Source organism: Natrix helvetica, assembly GCF_964273705.1.
Source record: "Natrix helvetica genome assembly, chromosome: 3".
NCBI lineage: Eukaryota > Metazoa > Chordata > Lepidosauria > Squamata > Natricidae > Natrix > Natrix helvetica.
Genome location: NC_138549.1, coordinates 174,807,592 through 174,833,444, shown reverse-complemented (window position 1 = coordinate 174,833,444; position 25,853 = coordinate 174,807,592). Strand labels below are relative to the sequence as shown.

General features: G+C 46.0%; 1 protein-coding gene across 1 annotated transcript in view; it reads left to right on the top strand.

Annotated features, from left to right (window-relative positions):
* Positions 1-25,853, top strand: part of CSNK2A1 (casein kinase 2 alpha 1) — a 49,761-nt gene that overhangs the window by 5,133 nt on the left and 18,775 nt on the right. The window contains exons 2-3 of the mRNA XM_081949769.1: positions 18,617-18,840; positions 22,826-22,937. Coding sequence (XP_081805895.1) covers positions 18,740-18,840; positions 22,826-22,937 — 213 coding nt within the window. The 5' untranslated portion in view covers positions 18,617-18,739. The remainder of the gene's footprint in view (positions 1-18,616; positions 18,841-22,825; positions 22,938-25,853) is intronic.

Here is a 25,853-nt window from a genome sequence, read left to right as displayed (position 1 = left end):
GGAGATGCTGCAATCAAATGGTAGTGTGAAAAACAGTTGTAAGTCCCTTTGTTCAGTGCTGTGAAAACAGTCACTAAATGAGTGGATGTAAGTTGAAAACTGCCTGTATTCAGTTTCCTACCCTGTTTTCCCGAAAATAAGCCCTCCCCAAAAATATTGCAACACAGCAGCACCCATGAGGTGACCATGCTTACCGCCTTCTGCACTGCAATAATAATAAGACCTCCCTGAAAATAAGGCCAAGCGTTTATTTCGGGGGGAGGGAGGGAAAAGAAAATAAGACCCTGTCTTATTTTGGGGGAAACATGGTAACTTCAACCCATTGCCCTTCCAGTGGAGTTTCCTCCAATAATCCAGCTCTACAATTCATCTTTGTGGACCAATTCAGGATTAAGTTCCACATAAACCAAGTTTATTTAAACTTCCCCTGGAAGAAATAGGAGGGGATTTATAAGATCGGTAAAAGGCCTTTTTCTCTGCTTTACCAGGTTTTTCCAAGACGTTGGGAAAAGATTGGCATGGCGACGCCAACTAAATTACGAGCCGAGAGAGGTTGCCAGTTGAGGGTGCATTTCCCCTGAAAACGGCTCCTTTTCATGAAATAACTATGATAGAATTTATTTCATGCTGTTGACTATAGAATAGAATAACAGGGTTGGAAGGGACCTTGGAGGTCTTCTAGTCCAACCCCCCTGCTTAGGCAAGAAACCCTACACCACTTCAGACAAATGGCTATCCAATATCTTCTTAAAGACTTCCAGTGTTGGAGCATTTACGACTCTGGAGGCAAGGTGTTCCCCTGATTCTCACTGTCAGTAAATTTCTCCTTCATTCTAGGTTGCTTCTCCCCTTAATTAGTTTCCAACTATTGCTTCTTGTTTCTGACTCTATTGTGTGTGTGTGTGTGTTTTTTAAGAACATCAAAAAGGCATACTTCAGTTAAAAGAACATTTGTGCCAAAAATGGGAGTTTGGATGTACCGTGTTTCCCCGAAAATGTCTGTCATATTTTTTTTGCAACTAAAGAAGGCAACAGATCTTATTTTGGGGGGGGGATGTCATCCACTGACTCACCTGACTTGTTCGTGTTGCCCCCAGCCTCCTTTTCACTGTGAGAGGCCTCCAGGAACTACTACTGTGGCCAGCAAGGCTTTGTGGAGGCCTTTACAGCCGATAACAGAGCTCTGGATTGATCCGGAGCTCTGTTATCGGCTACAAAGGCCTTCAGGAAAGCTTTGCTGGCCTTGCCAGCGGCAGAAAAAACGAGCCAGCAAGGCAGGTGTTGCGGTGGGCGAGGCCAGACTGCCACTGTCCGAAGATGAGTTGGGAGGGACCTTGGAGGTCTTCTAGTCCAGCCCCCTGCTCAAGCAGGAGACCCTTACGGAACTACAGAATAACAAGAGTTGGAAGGGACCTTGGAGGTCTTCTAGTCCAACCCCCTGCTCAAGCAAGAGACCCTTACGGAATTACAGAATAACAAGAGCTGGAAGGGCCCTTGAGGTCTTCTAATCCAGCCCCCTGCTCAAGCAGGAGACCATTACAGAATAACAAGTGTTGGAAGGGAGCTTGGAGGACTTCTAGTCCAGCCCACTGTTCAAGCAGGAGACCCTTACAGAATAACAAGAGTTGGAAGGGACCTCAGAGGTCTTCTAGTCCAACCCCCCTCCCCCTGCCTAGAGAGGAAGCCCTATATCATTTCAGACAAGTAGTAGGACAGCTCCACCCTCCCATCCCCATCGTAGCATAATTTTTACCCGTGCACCTTGGAGTGGGCAGGTGGGGTGGGGGTCACAATTAGTGCTTATTTTCAGGGTAGGACTTATATTGGGCACACCTGCCAAAAAAATCAAGCTAGGGCTTACTTTCGGGGTAGGTTGTATTTTTTTTGGGACATACGATAGGATAAGTGCAAAAAATGAAATTGTAATAAAACAGAGATCCCTGAACTTGGGCAGCTCCATTTGCACAAGGAACGGGCACTCCTGCTGCTCACACAAATTGGAGCTGGGCGTGTGCGGGCTCGCTCGCACAAGTGGGGCTGCGGGCACTTCTGTGCACCGGGTTCGATTGGGCCATGGCTCAGGGTTTGGGAAGTCCTGTAGTAAGACACTGAATGTTGGAATGAAAATTGACGGCCTGGCCTAAAATTCTGTTGAATTAATCACGGGAGGGATGGGTTCTCCCCCCTCCCTCCGCCAGGGAGTAATTGCAAGGTTGCGTTGCACTCGGTTGTCAATCTGAAGGTTTCCCTTTCCGTGCGTGAGATTCTGCATCATATTGCAAGGATTTACTTTTTTACCGATTCCTTGAATTCAGTTTACAGTGTATCTCAACCATGGGTACTTTAAGATGGGCGGACTGCAACTCCCATAATTCCCTAACCAGCCATGCATGGAGGGTGGGGAAGGGTAGGATTTATGTTCCTTGCAGACAGCTGGTCATTTGCTTCCTTTTAGAGCAGTGTTTCTCAAACTTGGCGACTTTTAAGTCCTGTGGACTTCAACTCCCAGAATTCCCCAGCCAGCTATGCTGGCTGGGGGATTCTGGGAGTTGAAGTCCACAGGACTTAAAGTCGCCAAGTTTGAGAAACACTGTTTTAGAGGGTCATTGAGGCCACTTGGAGGTTTATCTGTGTTTTCAGGGTCACCTGAATGGTGCAAATATTCCTGTAGTCTGGCATTTTTTTTCTTTGGAAATCCATCCAAATGGCATTCATCCCAAAGTACCTGGCTAAAAATCTATGAAGATTCTCCGTCATCCAGGTCACGGTTGTCCCAAAGGTGCTTTTTTCAAGAGGCAACTGGACTTTCTGGTTTTTCTTTTGAAGACGTTTCCCTTCTCATCCAAGGAGCTTCTTCCGCTGGGAGAGGGAAGGATTTATACTCCTTGCAGACGGCTGGTCATTTGCATCCTTTTTAAAGAGCCGTTGAGGCCACTTGGAGGTTTAAGCTCTGCCTGTGTACCAGTTTTGGCCCTGGCCTCTCTAGTTGTGCCTCTGAATTCTTTGTCCCTGCTGCTCCATAAAGTATGAAAAAAAAAAGACAGGGTGAGTGTGATATTCCCCCCTGGGATGAATCAAGATATTTTGCCTCTTTGCAAGAGACACTTTTCACACCTGGCGAAGAAATGACACAGCACATTCCTTGCAACTCCTTTATTAATGGTGCAAATTCAGAAAACTTGCTCGCCCAGGTAGAATATTTGGGAGGAGACTTGCTAAATACCTTTTGTGTGTGTGTGTGTGTGTGTGTGTGTTTTTAACATGGCTTTTATATTTAGTTGCTTTTCTCGCGTTTTCCCTTCCAAAGGTAGGAGGTGATACCTTAAAAAACATAAGTGTCGGATCAATTGGGTACAGAAAAAATGGGTCTGCCTTTCGCGTGGAAGGAGAAAAGGAAATGATTGTTTTCTACCGATCGCCCCTTTCCCTTTTTAGGAAAAACTAGGTGAGGCTTTCCGAGTCTTCAGCTGGCTCCTCCTTATGGGAGTGGTAGTCCCAACCATTTGAAGAATATAATTGGATTACCGTGTTTCCCCCCAAAATAAGACAGGGTCTTATTTTCTTTTGACCCTCGAAGTAAGCGCTTGGCCTTATTTTCGGGGAGGTCTTATTATTTTTGAGGTGCAGGAGGCGGCGAGCGTAGTCACCTCATGGCTGCTGCTATCTTGCAATATTTTCGAGCGCATGCGCTTATTTTAGCGCATGCGCTCAAAAGCCCGATTGGGCTTAATATCCCGGGAGGTCTTATTTTCAGGAAAACGGGGTATTAATTATCATACCCAGATCTAAATTGAGGTATAGGTAGCCTTTGATTTAACAACCACAATCCAGCCCCAAATTTATGTGGTTAAAGTGGGACAAGTGAGCCCCCAAATTATGTGGTTAAGGTCACAAAAGGAGGTCAGATTGACCCCGGGACACTGCAGCCGTCACAAATATGAACTAGTGTCTGAATCCCACCAGCGAGACTGGCTAAAATGTACCCGAGGTAAGAGAAGAAGAGAGGGATAGGTGAGAGGGCAGGGGAGGGGAAGAGGAGAAGAGAAAGAAGGAGGGGGAAGGGGAGAGAGGAAGAGGAAGTAGAGAAGAGAAGGATGACAGAGGGAAGAAAGGAGGTAGGGAGGGGGAAGAGAGAGGGAGAAGAAAGTGATGGGTAGGGTACAAATATGGTGTATGGAGAGCAGAAGAGCCAATAATTGTTTTGGGGAGTTGATGGTAAGACGAATTGATGTAAACATTTAATAACATAAAACGATGTTGGTTATGTAATAGTATACCTGTCATACGTTATGAAAATGAAAAATAAAAAACTTTATACGCAAAAAAAATGTGCCTGAACTTATCACCGGAATGTTGGAAATGTAGGCAAAATCACAGAATGCATTACCACATGTGATGGCTATGCCCCAAAGCTAAACAATATTGGAATAGAATAAGAAAATGGCTCAAAGAAATTCCTAAATAGCAAATAGATATGAACCTGGAATTATTTCTATTGGGAATACCTACAAGGAATTATGACAAAAAAAACCCCCACAATATGTAATTATACATATCATAACGGCAGCGAGAATAACATATGCACAAAATTGGAAGAATAATAATATGCCAACAGAAGGGAATGTTATAATGGAAGTGTTACAGCAGGGGTGTCCAAACTTGGCAACTTTAAGACTTGTGGACTTCAACTCCCAGAATTCCCCTGGCTGGGGAATTCTGGGAGTTGAAGTCCACAAGTCTTAAAGTTGCCAAGTTTGGACACCCCTGTGTTACAGTGTGCAGAGATGGACAGATTTACCAAAGAAATAAAAGAAAAGGAGGAAACAGAATATTATATGGGATGGGACGAGTGATATAAATGTCTAGAGGAGAGGTGTAAAGCTTAAAGAAAGACTTAAATGAAGATCAAGTTTCTGAATTTTGATCATGTTACCTCGGGGATGTTGGACTGGTCGTAAGCGTGAAAAATGGCCGTAGAGTCACATTTTTCAGTGCCGTTGTAACGGACACTAAATGAACTGTTGTTAGGTCTATATTTGCAGACATTGAAAGCTGCATTTGTGAGACTTGCAACGCGAAACCAACATGGCCTCCACATTTGTGCCGTCGCTGCACAAAACTATGCAGAATCTCCGAAACCAAAGGGCCTGTGTTTGATTTCCATTCTTTGGTTCCCTCTGTTTTGCAATTGTGGCCTTTTTCTATTTTCTGTGCAAATAATAGACCTCTGAGAAATAGGGAATATTCCACACCACTGCGGAATACTTTTTAACACCTAGATTTGTTTTTAAAAAGGGGGTGGTGGTGAGAATAACTCCCAGTTATTATCCCCCGTTTATAGAGTATTTGTAGCCCAGGGTTGAAATGAGGGCTCCTGGGTGCTCTCTGAGCTGGGTGGGTTTCTTGCAGACGTTTCATGACCCAGCTAGATAACGTCATCAGCGCTAGAAGGGAGAAGGGTGTGCAAAGGGGAGGAAGGGGGAGGGGAAGAGGACAGTGAGGGTCCTTGGTTGTCTCTTAGCTTTGTTCGTTTTCTTGCTTTCTTTGCAGGGATTTCATGACCCAGCTAGGTAGCGTCATCAGTGCTAGAAGGGGGTTTGCAGCAGGGTGGATTTGATTTACCGTATTTTTCCCCCTATAAGACGCTCCGGAATATAAGACGCACCCAATTTTAAAGGAGGAAAATCTAGAAAAAAAAGATTCTGAACCAAATACTGTAGTAAAATATTTTATATTAACTGTATAAAGTTAACAGCAGTTTAAGAACAATTTTATGTCAACCATGTAACATATTAAGAACTATCTTTACTCTCATTAACAGTCAGTAAACCGTGAAAGTAACAAAAATAAGGCTGTAATGTTTTTATTCGAACCCCAAGAATTCCTCTTCTTCGCTGCTATCAGAAATGAGGAAGGACAGATCCACGCAGTCATTGTCATCACTTTCTTCCTCACTGGTGTCAAATATCTCTGCAACGCCCGCTTTGCCTGCCCCATTTTTAGATGACCCAGGTGGCTACATTCGGCGTATAAGACGCACCCAGATTTTCACCCTCTTTTTTGGAGTAAAAAAGTGCGTCTTATAAGGCGAAAAATACGGTAAATAAAACTTGATTTAAACTATAATTTTTAAAGAGCAGCTGTCATCTCTGTCCCGCAGTGGCTCCTCCTCTGACCCGCTGTTGACTCACCGACAGTCCCTTAGAGGTCTTCTAGTCCACCCCCCTGCTCAAGTGGCTGTCCAGACTCTCCTTAAAAACCTCCAGGGATGGAGCAGCCACAACCTCTGGTGGCAAGCAGTTCCACTGGTTAATTGTCCTCACTGTCAGGAAGTTTCTCCTTAATTCCAGGTTGCTTCTCTCTTTGGTTAGTTTCCATCCGTTGCGTCTTGTCCTGCCCTTCTGATCAGGGTGGATTTGATTTAAATCAAGTCAATTTAAATTACGATTTAAATCATGATTTAAATCACTAGTAGAAAGGCTTGGTTTAAATCGACCCGATTTAAATTATAATTTTTAAAGAGCAGCTTTTCTGACCCGCCGTTGACTCACCGAACGTCCCATTCACTTTAATGGGACGGCTGGTGATGTGGCAGGGACACCACAAGGTGATGGATGTGGTGGGTAGCAGGTGAGTGGATGCCCGCTAACAGGCGCTGCCAGGATGGATCTGAAATGACAGGCGCTCTTTAATATTGTATTTCTGAGCTGCTTAGGTGGTTTCACTTTCATTTTCACTCCTTGCCCTTCCTCCTCACGCTTAGAGCCTGGGGGTACAGAGGCATTTCTCTTCCCACAATCATACAGTTTGTAGTGTAGACAGATTTGCAAAACAAGGGGCTAAAGCAGGGGTGTCCAAACTTGGGAACTTTAAGACTTGTGGACTTCTGGGAGTTGAAGTCCACAAGTCTTAAAGTTCCCAAGTTTGGACACCCCTGGGCTAAAGGAATATTCCTGGACTTCGCTTTATGGTTTATCTCATGCTTATTGTGGAATTGAGTGGATGGAACCATGCAGTGCAGGTTATCTCAGCTTTGCAGAGCTTAGATTCGTTGAACGAGTGGACCAAAAAACCCCCTAAATATTGCAGAATATACAGCTTCATGCTGCATAAATAAGCTCCATAGGATGCTGAACAAACTAAATTATGAATCTATCTTAAATGGAAAACTATCTTTAGGTAGATTTTTTACTCCAAAAGCATTTTATTGACTTTTTAAAATAAAAATTAAAAACAAATCCATTTTAATTTTTTTTAAAAAAATCTGATTTTTTTAAAAAAAAATAAAATGGATTTTTATTCACGCTGGTTTGCAAGGTGGAAGAGGAGGAAGACGAAGGCGACTGTGGAGTTCTTGCCGCTCTCTGAGTTTGGTGGTTTTCTTGCAGACTTTTCACGACCCAACTTGGGAATATCATCCGTTCTAGAAGGGAGTGGGATTTGCAGGGAGGAGCAGGAGCAAAAGGAAGACAACTGTGGGGTCCTTGGTGCTATCTGAGCTTGGTTGTTTTCTTGCAGACCTTTCATGGCCCGCCTAGGGAATATCATCAGTGTCCTGTTTTGAACCGAATACCCTTCCAGAAAATGGAACAGAATCCATAGGGTTTATGCGTTTTGTGAGCAGAAGCATTACACACACAAACACACACACCTCCCTCCCTTCCAGCAGTGCACTTGCAGCTCTCTGATTTAGGGTCTTGCAACCCGACCCCTGGAACCTCCGTAACAGCCACAAAGGTGCAGCGGGGGGGGGGGGGCTGGAAGAACAGAATTGTGCTCTGGCGGGTAGGATGAATAATGGATGACGGAGCCATCAGCTTCTGGAAATCAGAAGCCTGGGCTACCCATGGAAAGCTCTGGGTTTCAAGCCGGAGAACAGGAAATGGGAGTTGAACAAAAGAGCAAGGGCTGCATCTCTTCATTGCTTAACAAATCTAAAAATAAAAATGAAAAAGAATCGCAGCCATCCAATCGAGAGAGAGAGAGAGTGAGAGAGAGAGAGAGATATTCGTGGGGGACTGGCCTGGGATCCAGAATGAGGAAGCATTCTCACATCGTCAGGGCTTCTCCCTGACCCCCCTCCCCCAAAGAATCAGTCACTCAGTCAATCAATCTAATTTTAAAAAAATACCATCATCATCTCTCTATTTTTTTTAAAAAAAGATACCATATCTGTAATTTTAAAAAGATGTCCCTTTTCTCTCTATCTCTTGATACATCATTTCTATCCATCACTCTCCATCCATAATCTATCCATTTATTTTCTTTCTTTCTCCATAGTGAGGGGAGGAGTATCCAGGATGGGTTGATCTTGTCCTCCCATTGATTGGGCTGAGTCAGATAAGCTCTTTGGGCCACGCCCTGGTCACCAGGTACCACCCAGTTACCAACTCAGCCCCTCAATGGGCGGCTGTGATCATCCCAAGCTCCTGGAAAATTTTAAAGAAAGGATTGAACTCACTGTTTACTTGATTGCATTCGCTGCCTCCCTGCCTGAGTGAGTAACTGGCTCTTGGCTGAGTCCCTGGCTGGGAAGAGAGAGAGAGAGAGCACACGCAGCAAGCCCTTCAGGGCAACACGCAACCCAGGTCATAAAGAGAGACCTAGGGCACTAATCGAGACTGCGGGCGAGGGGACGCTCCCCTGGAAGCCCCGGGAAGGCAGTCACGTCGGAGAGGCTCAGCCGGCGCCAGGGGGTCGAGCTGCGAACCGTGGTGTTTTTAAACCCAGCGGAGCACCCGCGCCTGCCTGCGAGTGCCGGAGAGAGATAGTGGCCCGCAGGAGCTCGCAAAGCTCGGAAGAGAGCGGAGGAAGCGAGAAACAGAGCTCTCCAGGGCAGCGGAAGCTGCGCGGCAGCCCCAAAGGCACAAGCCGCTTCCATGTGTTCCCAGGGAGAGGAACTTTTTGAATTTGGAGCCGGTGGCCATTTTGGAACCACCGGAGGAGCAGAGGAGCAGCTAACCAGGTCAGAGGCTGCTACAGAGGCTGCTAAGGGAAGAGGAGGAGGCAAGGCAAAGGCAAAGAGGAACCACGTCTCCTCCAAGGGGGCCAAAGCGGCAGGCTGCAGCTCCAAGCCCCCAAAGCCTGGCTCCAAATACGAAAGGCGGAGGCACCGAGCCTTGGAACGCATTTGCCACAAGGCCAGCAGCAAGAGGGCTACCCCTGGCCAGGAACCTGGGGAAGGATTTCCAGGGATTTGTTCTCCTGGCAGGACTGCAGTTGGGGAAATCCCCCTGCAGGTGAGGATTCCCTTTGATACTTCGGGCATCTGGGGGGCTGCACAAGGATGGTAATCACCCCCACGTCCCTCAGCAGGGGGACCCTCGCCACAGCCCTTCCCGTCCACACCTGCTGGCACTGGGGGGAGGGGGAATACCACCCACATAAGGGATGCCCAACTTCCAGGATATGATGATGCAGGCCTTCCAGCAGTGCATGGCAGCAACCTTTCAGCAGCCACAGATGCCTAGGGTCTCGGAAGGGCTAGAGACTCCAGAATCTCCAGAAAAGATTTTCCAGAATCACCTGCCTCCTCCCAGGGGGACAGCGATTCGGATTCCGAAGAGGGCGAAATCAGAGAGGATAGACTCTCTGAGGACGAAGGCATGCTTCCTCCCAAACCTACCTTCTCCGGATTGTTCCAGCCCTCTTTGTACAAATCCCTTCTGTTCAAGACCAAGACATCTGCCAAGCTTGGCAACAGGCCAACAGAAGCCCCGGTACAAACCCAGGGGTTTTCAGCGGAAAACATTTTCGAGGAGCAGGCCATCGAGGCAGACACGGTGCCCACACCCAACTCTTTCCTAGACACGATCAAGCGGCAGTGGGCCTCTCCCACGGCAGGCCCCATGCCCACTTCCACGGACAAGACCTTCTTCAGTATGGACAGGGGCATGACCCAGGTGCTTTCGCAACCCACCATCGACGCGCCTGTCACGGCCCTGCATACGCCTACTAACATGCCAGGGGAACCAGAGGATGCCCGGAAGGCGGAAGACAAAAAAGCTGACCTCACCTTACAGAGGACGCATTAAGCAGCGGCCTGGGCAGTGAGAGCAGCCACCACCACCACCTCCTTCAACCAGTCTTCTCTGCTGTGGCTGCAAGACCTGCAGCAGCGAATCCCCATTTTGGATGGCAGGGCCCACCAAGACATCAACAAGCTGGTGGCCGCCACCCAATTCTCCTCAGATGCTACCTCAGCTGCAGCCAAGTTTGCCTCCAGGGCGATCGCCTCATCTGTGGCATCTCGCAGGCTGCTTTGGCTGAAGCAGTGGCAAGCGGAAGTACGCCACAAATGGCGCCTGGCATCGGCCCCCTTCACGGTAGAATCCCTCTTTGGAGCAGCCCTTGACCTATTCCTGGTAGAGAACAAGGACAAGCAGAAGGGGCTCTGCACCTTTCACAAAAAGTCCAACTTCAGGGCCACGCCATACCCTAGACGCCCCAACTCCCGGGGGCAGGATTTCGGGTGGTCCTTCCGGGGTCAGGATTCCTTCAGGGGATCGGATTTTGGTACTCGGGCCCCAGGCAGGACCAGGGAGGTTTTTCATCCAGGCAGAGATACCCAGATAGATAGCAGAGGGGCAGGCAGCAGAAGAGGCCCTTTCGAGGAGGAGGAGGCGGGTGCTCCTTCCGCAAGAACTAGACCTAGCTTACCCCCCATTGGGGGGCACTTGGTGTACTTCGGCGACCGCTGGGACTTAACCTCCTCCGACAAGGGGGTCCAGAACTCCATTCGATACGGTCTCTCACTCGAGTTCCTCTCCAACCCCCCAAGTTCCTTTCGGAGCTGCCCTGTCTCAAGCAACCCGACCCGGAGGTTGCTGATGCAGGAGGCCATCCAACACCTGTTGGACATCAGGGCCATCCAGCCACTGCCTCTAGAGCAGCAAGGCCAGGGGTATTACTCTATTCTCTTTGTAATCCCTAAGGCCTTGGGCGGCTGGACAGCAATTCTTGACTTGAAATGCCTGAACCGTTTCATCCACTATCGGAGGTTTAAGATGCATTCACTGCATTCCATTCTGGAAGGGATTAGGCAGGGAGATTTTCTCACCTCCATAGACCTCACAGAGGCATAGCTGCATATACCCATAGCCCCGGAACACCGTAAACATCTCAGGTTCTGCTACCTAGGGCACCACTTCGAGTATCGAGCCCTGCCTCTTGGGTTGTTGTCCGCCCCTCGAGTTTTCACGAAGGTAATGGCGGCATTGGCAGCTCCCCTGAGGCAGGTTCCTGTTCGAATTCAATGTTATTTAGATGACCTGCTGTTGCAGTCGTCCTCCTTCAAGGGTGCGCTACAGGATCTAGACACTACTATGGCAGTCCTGAGAGACCACGGGTTTTCGGTAAACCTGGCCAAAAGCCACCTTCACCCCTCCACTAGTCTGGTCCACCTAGGAGCCCTGATAGATACAGAGGCAGTCACGGTTTCTCTGTCATCAGAAAGACAGCTCTCTCTTAGGCAGCTAGCCGCTCAGGTAGCCAGGGGGCGTAGGGTATCCTTAGCCACACTGTCCAGGCTGCTTGGCACCATGGTGTTTGCCATTGGCATTGTCCCTTGGGCTCGGTTCCACACCAGAGACCTCCAATAGTTCCTTTTGCCTTTCCAGCGAAGGCGCATGAGCTGCTCCCAGACCAAGGTTCTTCTGCCCACAGAAGTATCCCGCTCACTGACTTGGTGGGCGTCCCCGGCAATCTCCAAGGGCGAGATCTTTAGAATGCCAGACAGGGCAACGGTAACAACGGACGCAAAGCCTGTTCAGATTGGGCGCCCATCTGCGGGCTCAGATGTGCAAGGACAATGGAACCAGGCGGAACTGACTCACGACATAAACTGGTTGGAGCTCAGGGCGGTCCGCCGGGCCCTCCTTCAATTTCGTCACCTTGTCAGGGGCAGCCATATCTTAGTCCTCACAGACAACATCACCACCAAGGCTCATATAACCAGGCAGGGGGGGACCAGATCGAAGGCCCTCATGAAGGAGGCCAAACGACTGGGGCAGTTGGCCAAAAGGAACCTTCTGTCATTGACTGCGGAACATATAGCGGGAGTGGGCAACATCAGAGCCGGCTGGCTCAGCCGGACCATGGTGGACAATTCAGAGTGGAGGCTGCAGCTGGCGATATTCAAGGAAGTGGCAAGGCACTTCAGATGCCTGGAAGTCGACCTATTGGCCACCCCTCTCAACGTCCAGCTCCCGAGGTTTTACTAAAGGTATCAGACGCGGGGGGGGCAGGGGGGTGGAAGCTCTCCGATGCCCATGGCCCCGGGGGCTCCTCTATGCCTATCCACCATTACTCCCGATTCCCAAGGTCATACAGAAAATCCTGCGGGAGGAGGTGGATGTGGTGGTGATTGCCCCACACTGTCCCCGGAAGCCTTGGTTTGCCGATCTCCAATCTCTCCCGGTGGACAGGCCCTGGAGGATCCCCCAGGAGAGGATCTCCCTTAGCCAGGCAACTCTGAAGCACCCGGACCCACAGTGGCTTCAGTTGACCACTTGGCGCTTGAGCGGAGCATCCTGAGGGAAGGCCCAAGGGTGATACAGACTATTCAGGCGGCTCGCAGACCTTCCATGGAGCACATTTACGGCGCTACATGGTGTGCCTTTTCAACGTGATGCAGCTCCAGGGGCAACGATCCGGTTTGAGCTATGATCCCTCAGGTTCTGGACTTCCTTCAGGCGGGCCTGGACAGAGGGTTAGCCCCCAACACGATTAGGAGACAGAGCTTGGCCATCACATTGGTACATCTGTGCGGTAGGTCTCAGACCTTGACTCACCACCCCATGGTCAGGTGATTCCTCAAGGGGGCATCCAATCTTAAGCCACGTATGGTACACAGGTACCCCTCCTGGGACTTGCATAAGGTGTTGGACGCTCTGACAGGCCCTCCTTTCGAACCCTTGCGAACTGTGTCTCTTAAGTTTTTGACTCTTAAAGTGGCCTTTCTGGTGGCCATCACCTCAGCCAGGCGGATATCCGAACTGCAGGCTCTGTTGGCCAGGGAGGATCTCTGCGTGTTCCACCAGGACAGGGAGGTACTAAGGTTGGACCCCTCCTTCATCCCTAAGGTGTGCTCCTGTTTCCATTGCTCGCAGGAATTGATATTGCCCAATTTCTGCCCAGACCCTTCTCACCCGTTAGAGAGGAAGTGGCACACCCTAGACGTAAGGAGGGCTCTGAGGATTTACCTCAGAAGAACCCGGCCAAACAGGAAGCCTGAAGCCCTGTTTGTCTCTTTCCAGCTGGGATCCCTGGGGAACAAGGTGACATCCACCACCATAGGCAGGTGGTTACTGCCTACCAAGCACGGGGTTTGCAAAGACTGAGTTCTCCATAGTGAGGGGGAGGAGTATCCAGGATGGGTTGACCTTATCCTCTCGTTGATTGGACTGAGTCAGCAGAGCTCTTGGTATATACCCCTGGTCCACCAGGCTCCGCCCAGTTATCGACTCAGTCCCTCAACTGGACGGTTTGCCATCCTGGATCTCTGACAACTTGAAGATATTAAGGAAAAGAAGAAGCTCTATTACAGCGCAATCCACATGAAGCATGGCCACCTCAACGGCCTTGGCCACCCAGGCCTCGTTAACTGAGATCTGTAGGGCAGCTACGTGGTCTTCCCCCTCACCATTATGAGGAACTACAAACTGGACTCCTTTGCCTCTGCAGAGACTTCATTCAGGCATAGGGTGTTGCAGGCTGGTCACAGGGAGGAGGGGACGCCTCACCAGGCATAAAGTTTGTGCCAGCTCTTAACATGGGTAACCCTCCCTAGGGACGTGTAGGCTTTGGTACGTCCCATCCTGGATACTCCTCCCCTCACTATGGAGAAAGGGCGTTGGTACTTATCCTGATACGCCTCTTCTCATAGTGGGGGAGGAGTATCCAGCCCAGTGCTGTTTTGATGTGTCATTAATCCTAGTTGTAACTTGAGAATTTAAACTGCACGGAAGGACCTGCAAGGGATAGCTGGCAGAGAATTTCTGGCCCTGGATAAGAGCTGGATGAGCGTTGAGCTGGTGTAGACATTCCTCAGCTTACGACCACAAAATTTCTGTTGCTGAGCATGGCGATCCAATGAATTTTGTCCCGTGTTAACGTCCTTCCACTGTCGTTAAGTGGAATCCCTGCAGTTGAGTAAGTAACCCGGTTGTTAAGCGAAACTGGCTTCCCCATTGACTTTGCTTGTCAGAAGGCAAAAATGGATCACACGTCCCCGGGACACTCCAGCCGTCATAAATGTGATTCGGTTGCCAACGTCTGAATTTTGATCACGATGCAGCAACGGTCGTAAGTCTGAAAAACGGCGCTAAGTCCTTTTTTCTCAATGCAATTTGAAAAAATAATTCGAACTTTGAATGGTCACTAAATGAAATTTTGCCCCGGAGTCACATGATCCCCGGAGTCAAGGGGGGAAGCCAGATTCACTTAACAACCGTGTTCCCAACTTAACAACTGCAGGGATTCACTTTTAACAACTGTGGCAGGAAAGGTCGTAAAATGGGCCGAAACTCACTTGGCAAGTTTCTCTCTTAGCCACCTAAATGTTGGGCTCAAATGTGGTCGTAAGTTGAGGACTACCTTTAGACGGACTGTTAATTTTTTAACCCATGAATATAGGTTGTCGTGTTTTTTAATGTCGGTAGTCCTCGAGTTACGACTGTAATGGAGCCTGCCATTACGATCGTAAATCACAAAGGGTGCAAAAAATAGGGACACCCAATGACCGACCCGATTTTACCACCTTTTTTTGTGGCGGTCATTAAGTGAATGCCGCAGTCGTTAAGCCGATCGACAGCTTGCTCTGGGCCCGGTTTTGCCGAAAACCGGAAGGGAATGCAGTTTTTTTAGCAAAACACCATAAAATACGTAAAATGTCATCGTGGGATGGTAACCGATGGCTGCAAGTCTGGCTCAATTACCAAGCCCCCTCCCCCCGAACTGTGTTCACATGACCCCGAGAGGGGTGGACATTGCAACTTCCTGGGTTGAGAACATCCGTCGTAACTTTGAATGGCCATTATGTGAGTGCTTGTAAGCCATGGACTATGTGCATTATGCAAACTGGGCCTCGCTAGTCTAGAGAAGAGAAGGACCAGGGGAGACAGGATAGAAATGTTCCAATATTTGAGGGGCTGCCACCGAGAGGAGGGGGCCGAGCTATTCTCCAAAGCACCCGAAGACCGTACAAGAAGTAATAGACGAAAACTGATGAAGGAGAGATTCAACCTGGAAATAAAGGAGGAATTTCCTGACAGTGAGAACCATCAACCCATGGAACAGAAGTTGCCTTCTGAAGTTGTATGAGCTTCATCCCTGGAGGCTTTCAAGAAGAGACTGGACTGCCATCTGTCAGAAAGGGTGTAGGGTCTCCTGCTTGGGCAGGGGGTGGGTTGGACTAGACGACCTCCAAAGTCCCTTCCGACCCCGTTAATCTGTAAACCTGTGCAGATCGTCTCGTTCTCATTGTGGATCGTGCCAGAAGCGAGAGCGATCCCTTCAGAGAACACAAAAGTGGGTCATTGGTTCTCAGAAAAATCTCTTGCCCTGCCCTCAAAGCAAACCAGATCCGTGCTGCGTGCGAGGGGGGGGGGGAAACCAGAACATTTTGCACATCCCAGCTCCTAAAGCTCCCCTATGCTTTGCAATGTCCCAGCCACCGAGGACGCTGTGCTGCCAAAATTGACTTTAAATTAGACTAACACACTTTGTTGGAGCTCGGTTATGGCGAGTCGGGAGCGGAGGTGCCCCATCCTGGCTAGAGATAGCAGGAGGGATGAGTGAAAGGCCCAGCCTGAGTGAGGGGGGAGGGAGGCAAGACCTCAGAGCGTTGCGGGTTATTGCAGTTCCTGGGTAGGGCAGGGAGTGTCAAACTGGGACGGCTGCCATGATGGAACCAAAAAAAAAAAAAAGATGTATATATCTGCAAATATCTATTTATGTAGCTCAGTGCTAATCTTTATGCGGTCAGAGAGCAGCATGCAGAAATTACAGAAGACAGAAATAGTTAATGAGAATAAAATGCAAAAGAAAGAAGATTGCGTGTGAGTGCATGCACGTATGTGTGTGTGTGTGTGTGTGTATATATATATATGTATATGTATATATATATATATATGTATGTATTTGTGTTACAACACCCACAAACATATATACACATACATACATATACATATACGAATGATAGATCTACAAAAACATTATATATATATATATATATATATATATATATATATATATATATATATATATATATATATATATATATATATGTGTGTGTGTGTGTGTGTGTGTATATATATGTATATGTATATATATATATATATGTATGTATTTGTGTTACAACACCCACAAACATATATACACATACATACATATACATATACGAATGATAGATCTACAAAAACATTATATATATATATATATATATATATATATATATATATATATATATATATATATATATATATATATATATATATATATATATATATATATATAATGTTTTTGTAGATCTATCATTCGTATATGTATATGTATATGTATGTATGTGTATATATGTTTGTGGGTGTTGTAACACAAATACATACATATATATATATATATACATATACATATATATATATACACACACACACACACATATGTATATACACACACACACACACACACACATATATATATATATATATATATATATATATATATATATATATATATATATATATATATATATATATATATATATATATATATATATATATATATATATATATATATATATATATTTCTGCCTGCATGGTCTTCTCTGATGAGCCGAAGGACAGAAAGAGGGAGTAGTGACCTTCCTCCCATATTTAGGCATACCAGGGGTTGTAACACAAATACATACCTATTTCCCTGGCTCAACTGATAAGGAGGCGAGCCTGTGGCTTAGTGGCTAAGACTCCTGCCTAAGATATAATCGCACACATCCCTACGACCAATCCGCTCTCACAGGGAGGGACTACTACTGGTGCCGTCCACTAGGCAGTGCCAGCGGGCGACGCCTAGGGGTAGGACCTTCTCTGTGATGGGCCCAACCCTCTGGAATGACCTCCCCCCCGACATTAGAACTACCACTGACTTCCGTTCCTTCCGTCAAAAATTAAAGACTCACCTGTTTCGATTAGCTGGCCTGGCACATTCTTAGTTTTTACCTCCCGGTGGATATATTTTAATGGGTAATTTTGGGTAATATTTTAACTCCTGGGTTATTAGAGTTTTTAATGTACTATATTTATTATTCTATATACAGTCTTGCAACCTCCTCCACCTACGTATTTAATTATTTAACTGTTTTATGTATGTATTTTATAACGCATTTTAGTGACTGTACACCGCCCCGAGTCCCTTTCGGGGGAGGGGGCGGTCTATAAATACGAATAATAAATAAAAATAAATAAATAATACAGCCCAGGTTCAAATCCCAGTAAGGGTATGGCTAGCTGATGAGAGCTAATTAGCTCGAAATAGATCTATACTAGTCTCCCTTTATTTATTTATCAGTACAAATACAAACACACACACACACACACACGCACATATAGTATGTGTATGTATGTGTATATATATGTGTATATATGTATATGTGTGTGTGTATATATATCTATATCTATTTATCTTGTATGTGTGCATCCATCCATCCATTCATCTATCTTGTACGTGTGCATAACTCTATCATCTGTCTGTCTATCTTATCTCTGTCTCTCATCTATCTTCATCTACCTACCTACCTACCTACATCCATCCATCCATCCATCCATCCATCCATCCATCTATGTTGTATGTGTATATTTATTTATCATCTCGCCATCTTGTATGTGTGTATCTATCATCTCTATCTCTATCTATCTATCTATCTATCTATCTATCTATCTATCTATTTATCCTGTCTTATCTATCCATCTGCCTGTGTCGATCTATCATTTATAGCGCGCTCTATCTCTCTCGTATGTGTGTATTTATCATCTATCTTGTATGTGTGTATCTATCATTTCTATATCTATCTATCATCTATCAATCTATCTATCTATCTATCTATCTATCTATCTATCTATCTATCTATCTATCTATCTATCTATCTATCTATCTATCTATCATATCTACCATATCTACCTACCTTCTAAAAGGGGTTAGAATCACTCCTATGGCATAAAGTGCAGACCTCTGAACAGTACTTGGCTGTGGACAGAGAGGTGGAATTGGCTTGATCTAATGATCTAATTTTAAGATGAAAACAAATTAGAATGGCCGGTGTATTTAATAAAAAGTGGAAATAATAACTCCTGGCCCTATTTATGTACTATCGACCTGTTCTGTGATGCATGACATGGAGGAGATTCAGCAGTCGGCGTCTTGCTTCCTCTAAACCAAGTTGGGTCTTAAAATGCTTGGAGCATCCAACTTCACTTCCTTCTACCCTCCCTTTTAATGACAAGCTTCCGCCCGGCTCCTTGATATTTAAAACTTAAAGTTTAATCCAAATATGGAACTCTTCTGTTAATTAGCTTGGAAGCCTCGATTCCTCTCTTCAGCATCCTTGCACTTTTTGTCTTCGCAGTGAAAAAAAAGAAAAAAGAAAATCCAGATTCCAATCTGAGGCAATCCTGGGATTGATCCGGAAGCCAGAAGAGGCGCCAAGGCCAGATCCGTAGCCCAAACTGCACCTGCCAGCCTGTCCGACATGTCGGGGCCTGTGCCAAGCAGGGCCAGAGTTTACACAGATGTAAATACACACAGACCACGGGAATACTGGGATTATGAGTCGCATGTGGTGGAGTGGGGGTAAGTATCCTGGCCTAGAGGTGGGCCGTTTGGTTCCAAAGCTCTTGTGAGACTGCTAGATTTCTCCATAGTGAGAGGAGGAGTATCCAGGATGGGTTGACCTTGTCCTCTCTTGATTGGACTGAGTCAGATGAGCTCTTTCAGCCACGCCTTGGTCACCAGGCTCCACCCAGTTATCGACTCAGTCCATCAACGGACGGCTGTGTTCATCCTGAGATCGATTCTCTGTCCTTCAGGTCATGGTTGTCCCAAAGAAGCTTTTTTCCCCCCAAGAGGCAACTGGGCTTTCTGGTTTTTCTTTGAAGAGGTTTCGCTTCTCACCCAAGAAGCTTCTTCAGTTCTGATTGGATGGCAGGGAATGGAGGGATTTATATTCCTTGCTGGTCATTTGCATCCTTTTAGAAGGTCGTTGAGGCCACTTGGAGGTTTACCTGTGTCTTCAGGGTAACCTGAGTGGTGCAAATGGTTCTTGGAATCTGAAGTTTTTTTCCTCTGGAAATCCATTCCTCCTCCCACACCATTCCAAGGGTCTTCATCCCAAATTGTATGGCTAAACATCTGTGGAGATTCTCAGTCATCCAGGTCATGGTTGTCCCAAAGGTGTTTTTTTCAAGAGGCAACTGGACTTTCTGTTTTTTTCTTTTGAAGACATTTCGCTTCTCATCCAAGAAGCTTCTTCAGCTCTGAGTGGATGGTGAAGGATGGAAGGATTTATATTCCTCGCAGACAGCTGGTCCTTTGCATCCTTTTAGAGGGTCCTTGAGGCCACTTGGAGGTTTATCTGTGTCCTCAGGGCCACCTGAGCGGTGCAAATGAACGGTGTTTATCCCAAAGTGCATGGCTAAAATCTATGGAACTTCTCCGTCATCCAGTAGTTCCAAAGGTGTTTTTTTCAGGAGGCAACTGGACTTTTTCTTTGAAGACGTTTTGCTTCTCATCCAAGAAGCTTCTTCCCTGGATGGTGGGGAAGGGAAGGATTTATACTCCTTGCAGACAGTTGGTCATTTGCATCCTTTTAGAGAGCCCTTGAGGCCCCTTGGAGGTTTTATCTGAGTCCTCAGGGTCACCTGAGTGGTGCAAATGGGTGCGGAACCTTCTTGGAACTCCTGAAAAGATCTTGTTGTAGTCTGTTCTGTGTCTATTCTATTCTGTTCTTGTCCTTATCCTGTTCTATTCTCCGGTGTGCTGAGTCCAGAGAATCCAAGGAAAGGAAAGGGTTAACTCTGCTTCCTCTGCTTGGAGTCTGAGTCAATCAGGTCTTTGGTCCCGCCTCCTCTGCTTGAGTATGCCCAGTTTTGACTCAGTCTTGGAGCAAACGAGTGGACTGCTTAAGTACTGTTAAAGAAGAGCAGAGTTCCTTGGATTCTTCAGCTCAGTAAGCCCAGGGGTCCTCAAACCTTTTAAACAGGGTGGGGGAAGTTCACAGTCCCTTACACTGTTTAGGGGGGGGTTGGGGTGTGTGGCTAGGTGGTCATGCGATTGGATGGGCATGGCCAATTTAGCAGTCCCTTAAACAATACACACAAATTAAACTTTAATTTGTTATGCTCCTGAGGGTGGAAAACAGGTTAGTGAAGGGATGTCGCTGCCTTGGGGTGTGCGTGAGGGACTTTTGTTTGTGTGTGTGTGTGTCTCCCTCCCTCCCTCCCTCTGGAGCAGTGGCGGGTTCCTCTCCCCGTCGCTACTGGTACAATGCTCACAGGGCCGCATGTCCTTTCGTGCGTGCGCATGCACACCCCACCACCCCTGCGACACCTAGCTGCTTGCCGGACCTTGTGCAAGCGCTCTGCGCATGTGCGCAAATGGCCATTTGCTTTAAAAATTGGTATGGAACGTGGGTGGGTGGGAGGGCCAAACGAGCCACCGTACCGGTACACTGCCAGCTGCTACCGATACGGCCGTACCGGCTGGAACCCACCACTGCTCTGGAGGCTGGGGAGGCCAAAAACGTTTTTGGCCTCCAGAAGGTGGGTGGGGGCCGGTGGGTAGGTGGGGCGATGTGGGTGGGGCAGCATCGTGATCCCTCGCGGGGACGGATTAATGGCTTCGGCAGGCCGTAGTTGGAGGACCCCTGAGTAAGCCCGACATCACGAAACCCACCTGCTCAGGCCCAGTCACCAGAAGAGGCTCAGGCTGACCGCGATAGCCGATCTCAGAGGCAATATTAAGGCTCAAAATTGATTCACTGCTTCCCTATTAAAAGGCAGCCCTTAATGACACACGATCCGTTAGGTATCTCTTCTCTTCCTAACAGGAGTTCAACGCACCCTATGTAGCACCTCCGTTTTGTATCACCTCCCCTCTGCACTGCGAAGGAAATTAGGCGGAGAGATTGTGCGAACCTCCAAGTCAGCTTTCATGGCCCACTCGGGTCTCAATCCTGCCATTTCTGAGAATTATTTTTTTTATATAAAAAAGATTTTATTTTTAAAAACAAACATACACAAACAAAACATAAAAACATCATCTGGTAACATCCAGCACGTCGGCTGGTTACAAAACTTTTGTGTATCCTCTCCATAGTCCCCACAATTTATATAAAATCCCATATTATCAATCTAGTATATAAGTATATATTATTATCATTATTGATCATTTATTTGACTATAACTACTCTTCCTTCATTTTATACGAGATATTCTAAATTTTGAATTAATTTGTTATGACAATTCATTGCATCCTCCTAAATCCATCCAATAGTAATAGATCTTTATATTATATTCTGTGTCATTCCATTATCCTTGTATTGTAAAATTCTCTATCGTATTTCCTTTCCATATTTTTTGTCTTAACCGTTGATAAAAGAAGTCCCATATCTTATAAAATTGTTCATCTTCTTGTTCTCTAATTTCAAATGTCAATTTGCTCATTTCGGCACATTCCATTATGTTCTGAATAACTTCCTCCCGCATTGGTGTTTTCTCATTACCATTTCTGAAAATTATTTAGAGCAGTGTTTCTCAACCTTGGCGACTTTAGGTCCTGTGGGACTTCAACTCCCAGAATTCTGGGAGTTGAAGTCCCACAGGACCTAAAGTCGCCAAGGTTGAGAAACACTGATTTAGAGGCTTAGGGGACTAGAGGCTAAAACTATTCCTAAGAGGAACAGTTGCAAGAACTGGATATTTCTAATAGAACGAAGAGAAAGACTAAGAGACACATGATCACAGTCTTCCAATATTTGAGGGGTTGCCACAGAGAGGGGGGGGGTGTCAACCTATTCTCAAAGCACCTGAGGATGGGACAAGAATCAACAGATGCAAACTAATGAAGAAGAGAAGCAACCTGGAAGTAAGGAGGAATTTCTTGACCGTGAGAATTAATCAGTGGAACTGCTTGCCTCCAGAAGTTGTGCGGGCTCCAACACTGAAGAAATCGGACATCTCTTTGTCCAGAATGTTGTAGGGCTGTGATGGCGAATATATGGCACGCATGCCACAGGTGGCACATGGAGCCCTTTCTGAGGGCATGCAAGCCATCGCCCAGCTCAGTTCCATGTCAGCAGGGTGATTCTGGACCACTCACAGGAGGCAGGGAGTTCTAGCATTGCCTTCATTAGGGAAGCTGGCTGGGTGACCTTGGGCCAACCACCAGGAGATGGTGAGTTCTAGCCCTGCCTTCATTTGGAAAGCTGGCTGGGTGACTTTTGGGCCAATCGCCAGGAGATGATGAGTTCTAGCCCTGCCTTAGGTAAAAAAAAGACTTGGGCCAATCACCAGGAGAATTGGAGAAGCTTATTGGATGAGAAACGAAATATCTTAAAGAAAGATCCGAAAGTCCAGTTACCTTTAAAAGTTGGGGCAAGTTGTGTTGGTCAGAAAAAAAAAATGCTACCAGACTCCTGATTGTTCCCTACTACAGACTTAACAGTTCTCCTTCTACGACGAGTGGTTTCTTTGAAGGCGAGAACGCTTTTGGTTGGCAAATGATTTGACTTCTTTTCCCTTGCATAAATGTCCTGTTTTGTTTTGTTTTGTCATTGCAGGAATCAAGACGACTATCAGCTAGTTCGGAAGTTAGGCCGGGGCAAATATAGCGAAGTCTTTGAAGCCATCAACATCACAAATAATGAAAAAGTAGTCGTTAAAATTCTGAAGGTGAGGCTGCTGTGCAAAGAGGAAAGATTTTACAAAATGCCCCTTGGCTAATTCCGGTCTAATTTTTTACGCCTCGTCGTTAGAGTCACACAGGAGACCGCATGCAAGTTGACAGTGTAGTTAAGTGCTCTGTCCTTGTGGCATTTCGGGATAAATAGCAATAGCCCTTAGACTTATATACCGCTTCACAGTGCGTTAGGGCCCTCTCTTAAGCGGTTTACAGAGTCAGCATCTTTCCCTCAACAATTTAGGTTCCAGTCCCCTAATCATCTTTGTGGCTCTTCTCTGCACTCTTTCCAGAATCTCAACAATATATATTTTTTGTATTGTGGTGACCAAAACTGGAGGCAGGATTCCCAAGTATGGTTTTATCGGTGCAGCATTAAGTGTTTTATTTTTTGCCTACGCTCAGGGAGATGACATAACTGAGGGTCTGGCCTATTTTCCCTTCCACATTTAAGAGCTGCTTGGAAGAAGCTTTTATATTTTCCTTTTTGATTAGCTGAAAACTTGATATTCTTGTGACCATTTTCTAGAAAGAGTCTAGAAAGAGAAGAGCAACTAAGATAGTTAGGGGACTAGAGGCTAAAAGAAGATCAAGAGTTGCAGGAACTGGGTAGGTCTAGTTTAATAGAAAGAAGGACCAGGGGAGACATGATAGCATTGTTCCAATATCTCAGGGGTTGCCACAAAGAAGAGGGAGTCAAACTATTCTCCAAGGCACCTGAGGGCAGAACAAGAAGCAATGGGTGGAAACTAATCAAGGAGAGAAGCAACTTAGAACCGAAGGAGAAATTTCCTGACAGTGAGAACAATTAATCAGTGGAACAGAAGTTGCCTCCAGAAGTTTTGAATGCCCCAACACTGGAAGTCTTTAAGAAAATGTTGGATAGCCATCTGTCTGGAACGGCATAGGGTTTCCTGCCTAGGCAGGGGGTTGGACTAGAAGACCTCCAAGGTCCCTTCCAACTGTTATTCTGTAATTCTGTGTAGGGTCTCCTGCTTGAGCAGGGGGCTGGACTAGAAGACCCCCAAGGCCCCTTCCCACTCTGTTGTTCTGTTCTTTTATATAACTTAAACATTTGCATATGCAAATATGCAACTCTCTTTTAAAAAGGAGTTACAATGGCTTGTTGTGTTCTACTGGGAAGGAAACCTAGGGAGCCGTTCCCAAATCACATTTGCACAGAAGAAAACAGATATTTTGAGTTGTGGCTTTGAGAAAAGGGCCCTTGTTTTTTTGCCCTTCTTTGCCTTCATTAATTAGGGATCATAGGATAATTAACTCCTAAGGGCCCAGTTCCAAACAGCTCAGTGTGGGTTCCAGGGCCAGTGGGGTTTTTTTTTCTTGTTTTTCTCTCAAAATAACAAGACTTCCAGAATCTTGCAAACCCTGTTTTTGAATTTCCACTCCTTTTCACCATTCTATTGTCATGGGAAGTCCTGTTTTGGGGTGAAGAAAACTCCCGAGTCCCACAAAGTCAACTTCCTGAATTGTTTTACTCATAATTCTTGGTTCTTTTTATTTTGTTTTGTTTTCAAAGTTTTTATTTTTATTTTTAATACAACTTTACACCTATTATAGAACCAAAGTGTCGACCGGATCTTTCCTTCTACACCAGTGTTTCTCAAACTTGGCGACTTTAAGTCCTGTGGACTTCAACTCCCAGAATCCCCCAGCCAGCATAGCTGGCTGGGGAATTCTGGGAGTTGAAGTCCACAGGACTTAAAGTCGCCAAGTTTGAGAAACACTGTTCTACACCCTCTCCTTTACATAATCTTAATTTTACATCATAGCTTGGTTTTCACTTTCAGCCAAATTATTTTCTTCCATTATTTTCCATTTTTTAATACTCATTTTTTCTTAGTACATAAACAATATCTTCGATTGCTCCTTCAAAAATTTCACCAAATGATCGTTTCATATTTCTCTGTTGGTCTTTTTTTACTATAAACAATATATATCCTCTAGTTACGTTTTGACAGAGAGAGCATTTCTTTCCATTTTTTCTACAATTAACAATGTACTATACTTTATTTCTTAATTAGTTGCATAACAATAGCAATCATACTACTATTCCCTTTAATCTACTCATACAACTCTTTCCCCCCTTCTTCCTCTTTTATACATTTTCTCTTGGGCGCTCACAAATTCCACTTTTAATCATTTTTTTTTCTTCTCCTCCTTTCTCCTAACTTCTTTTTCCTGTTTTTATGGTGGTAGTATCTTTTCTTCTTCAGAGTATTCATTTTTATTATTCTGGTACCTTTCCCCAGGGTTTTCCCTGTTCACCTCCCTTCCTTACTATTTTGACCCACCTAGCTAATATCAGGGCTAGAAGTGCATGGGGTTATTTTCTTGTAGATGTTTTATGACCCAACTAGGGAACATCATCAGTGCTAGAAGAGAGTGGGGCTTACAGGGAGGAGGAAGAGGAGGATTGTGGGCTCCTTGGTGCTCTCTGAGCTTGGTTGTTTCCTTGCAAACGTTTCATGACCCAACTAGGGACTATCATCAGTGCTAGAAGGGAGTGGAGTTTGCAGAGAGGAGGAGGGGAGGAGGACTGTAGGGTCCTTAATGCTCTCTCAGCTTGGTTGTTTTCTTGCAAACATTTCATGACCCAGCTAGGTAGTATCATCATGGGGATACTAGGAATGTTCTTACGTAGTTCTTTGGGCTTGCTGTTAGCTTGTTGGTCCGAGCTGGTACTTAATTGGTTGTCCTGTCAAAATGGACAGAGCAAGGTGCTTACATATAAACAGAGAGCAAAACTCCACTCCCCTTGCCCTGATGATGTTCCCTAGCTGGGTCATAAAATGTCTACAAGAAAGCAGCCAAGCTCAGAAAGCACCAAGGAGCCTGTTGTCATTGTTGTCTCCCTCTCCGCAAACCCCGCTCTTTTCTAGCACTGATGA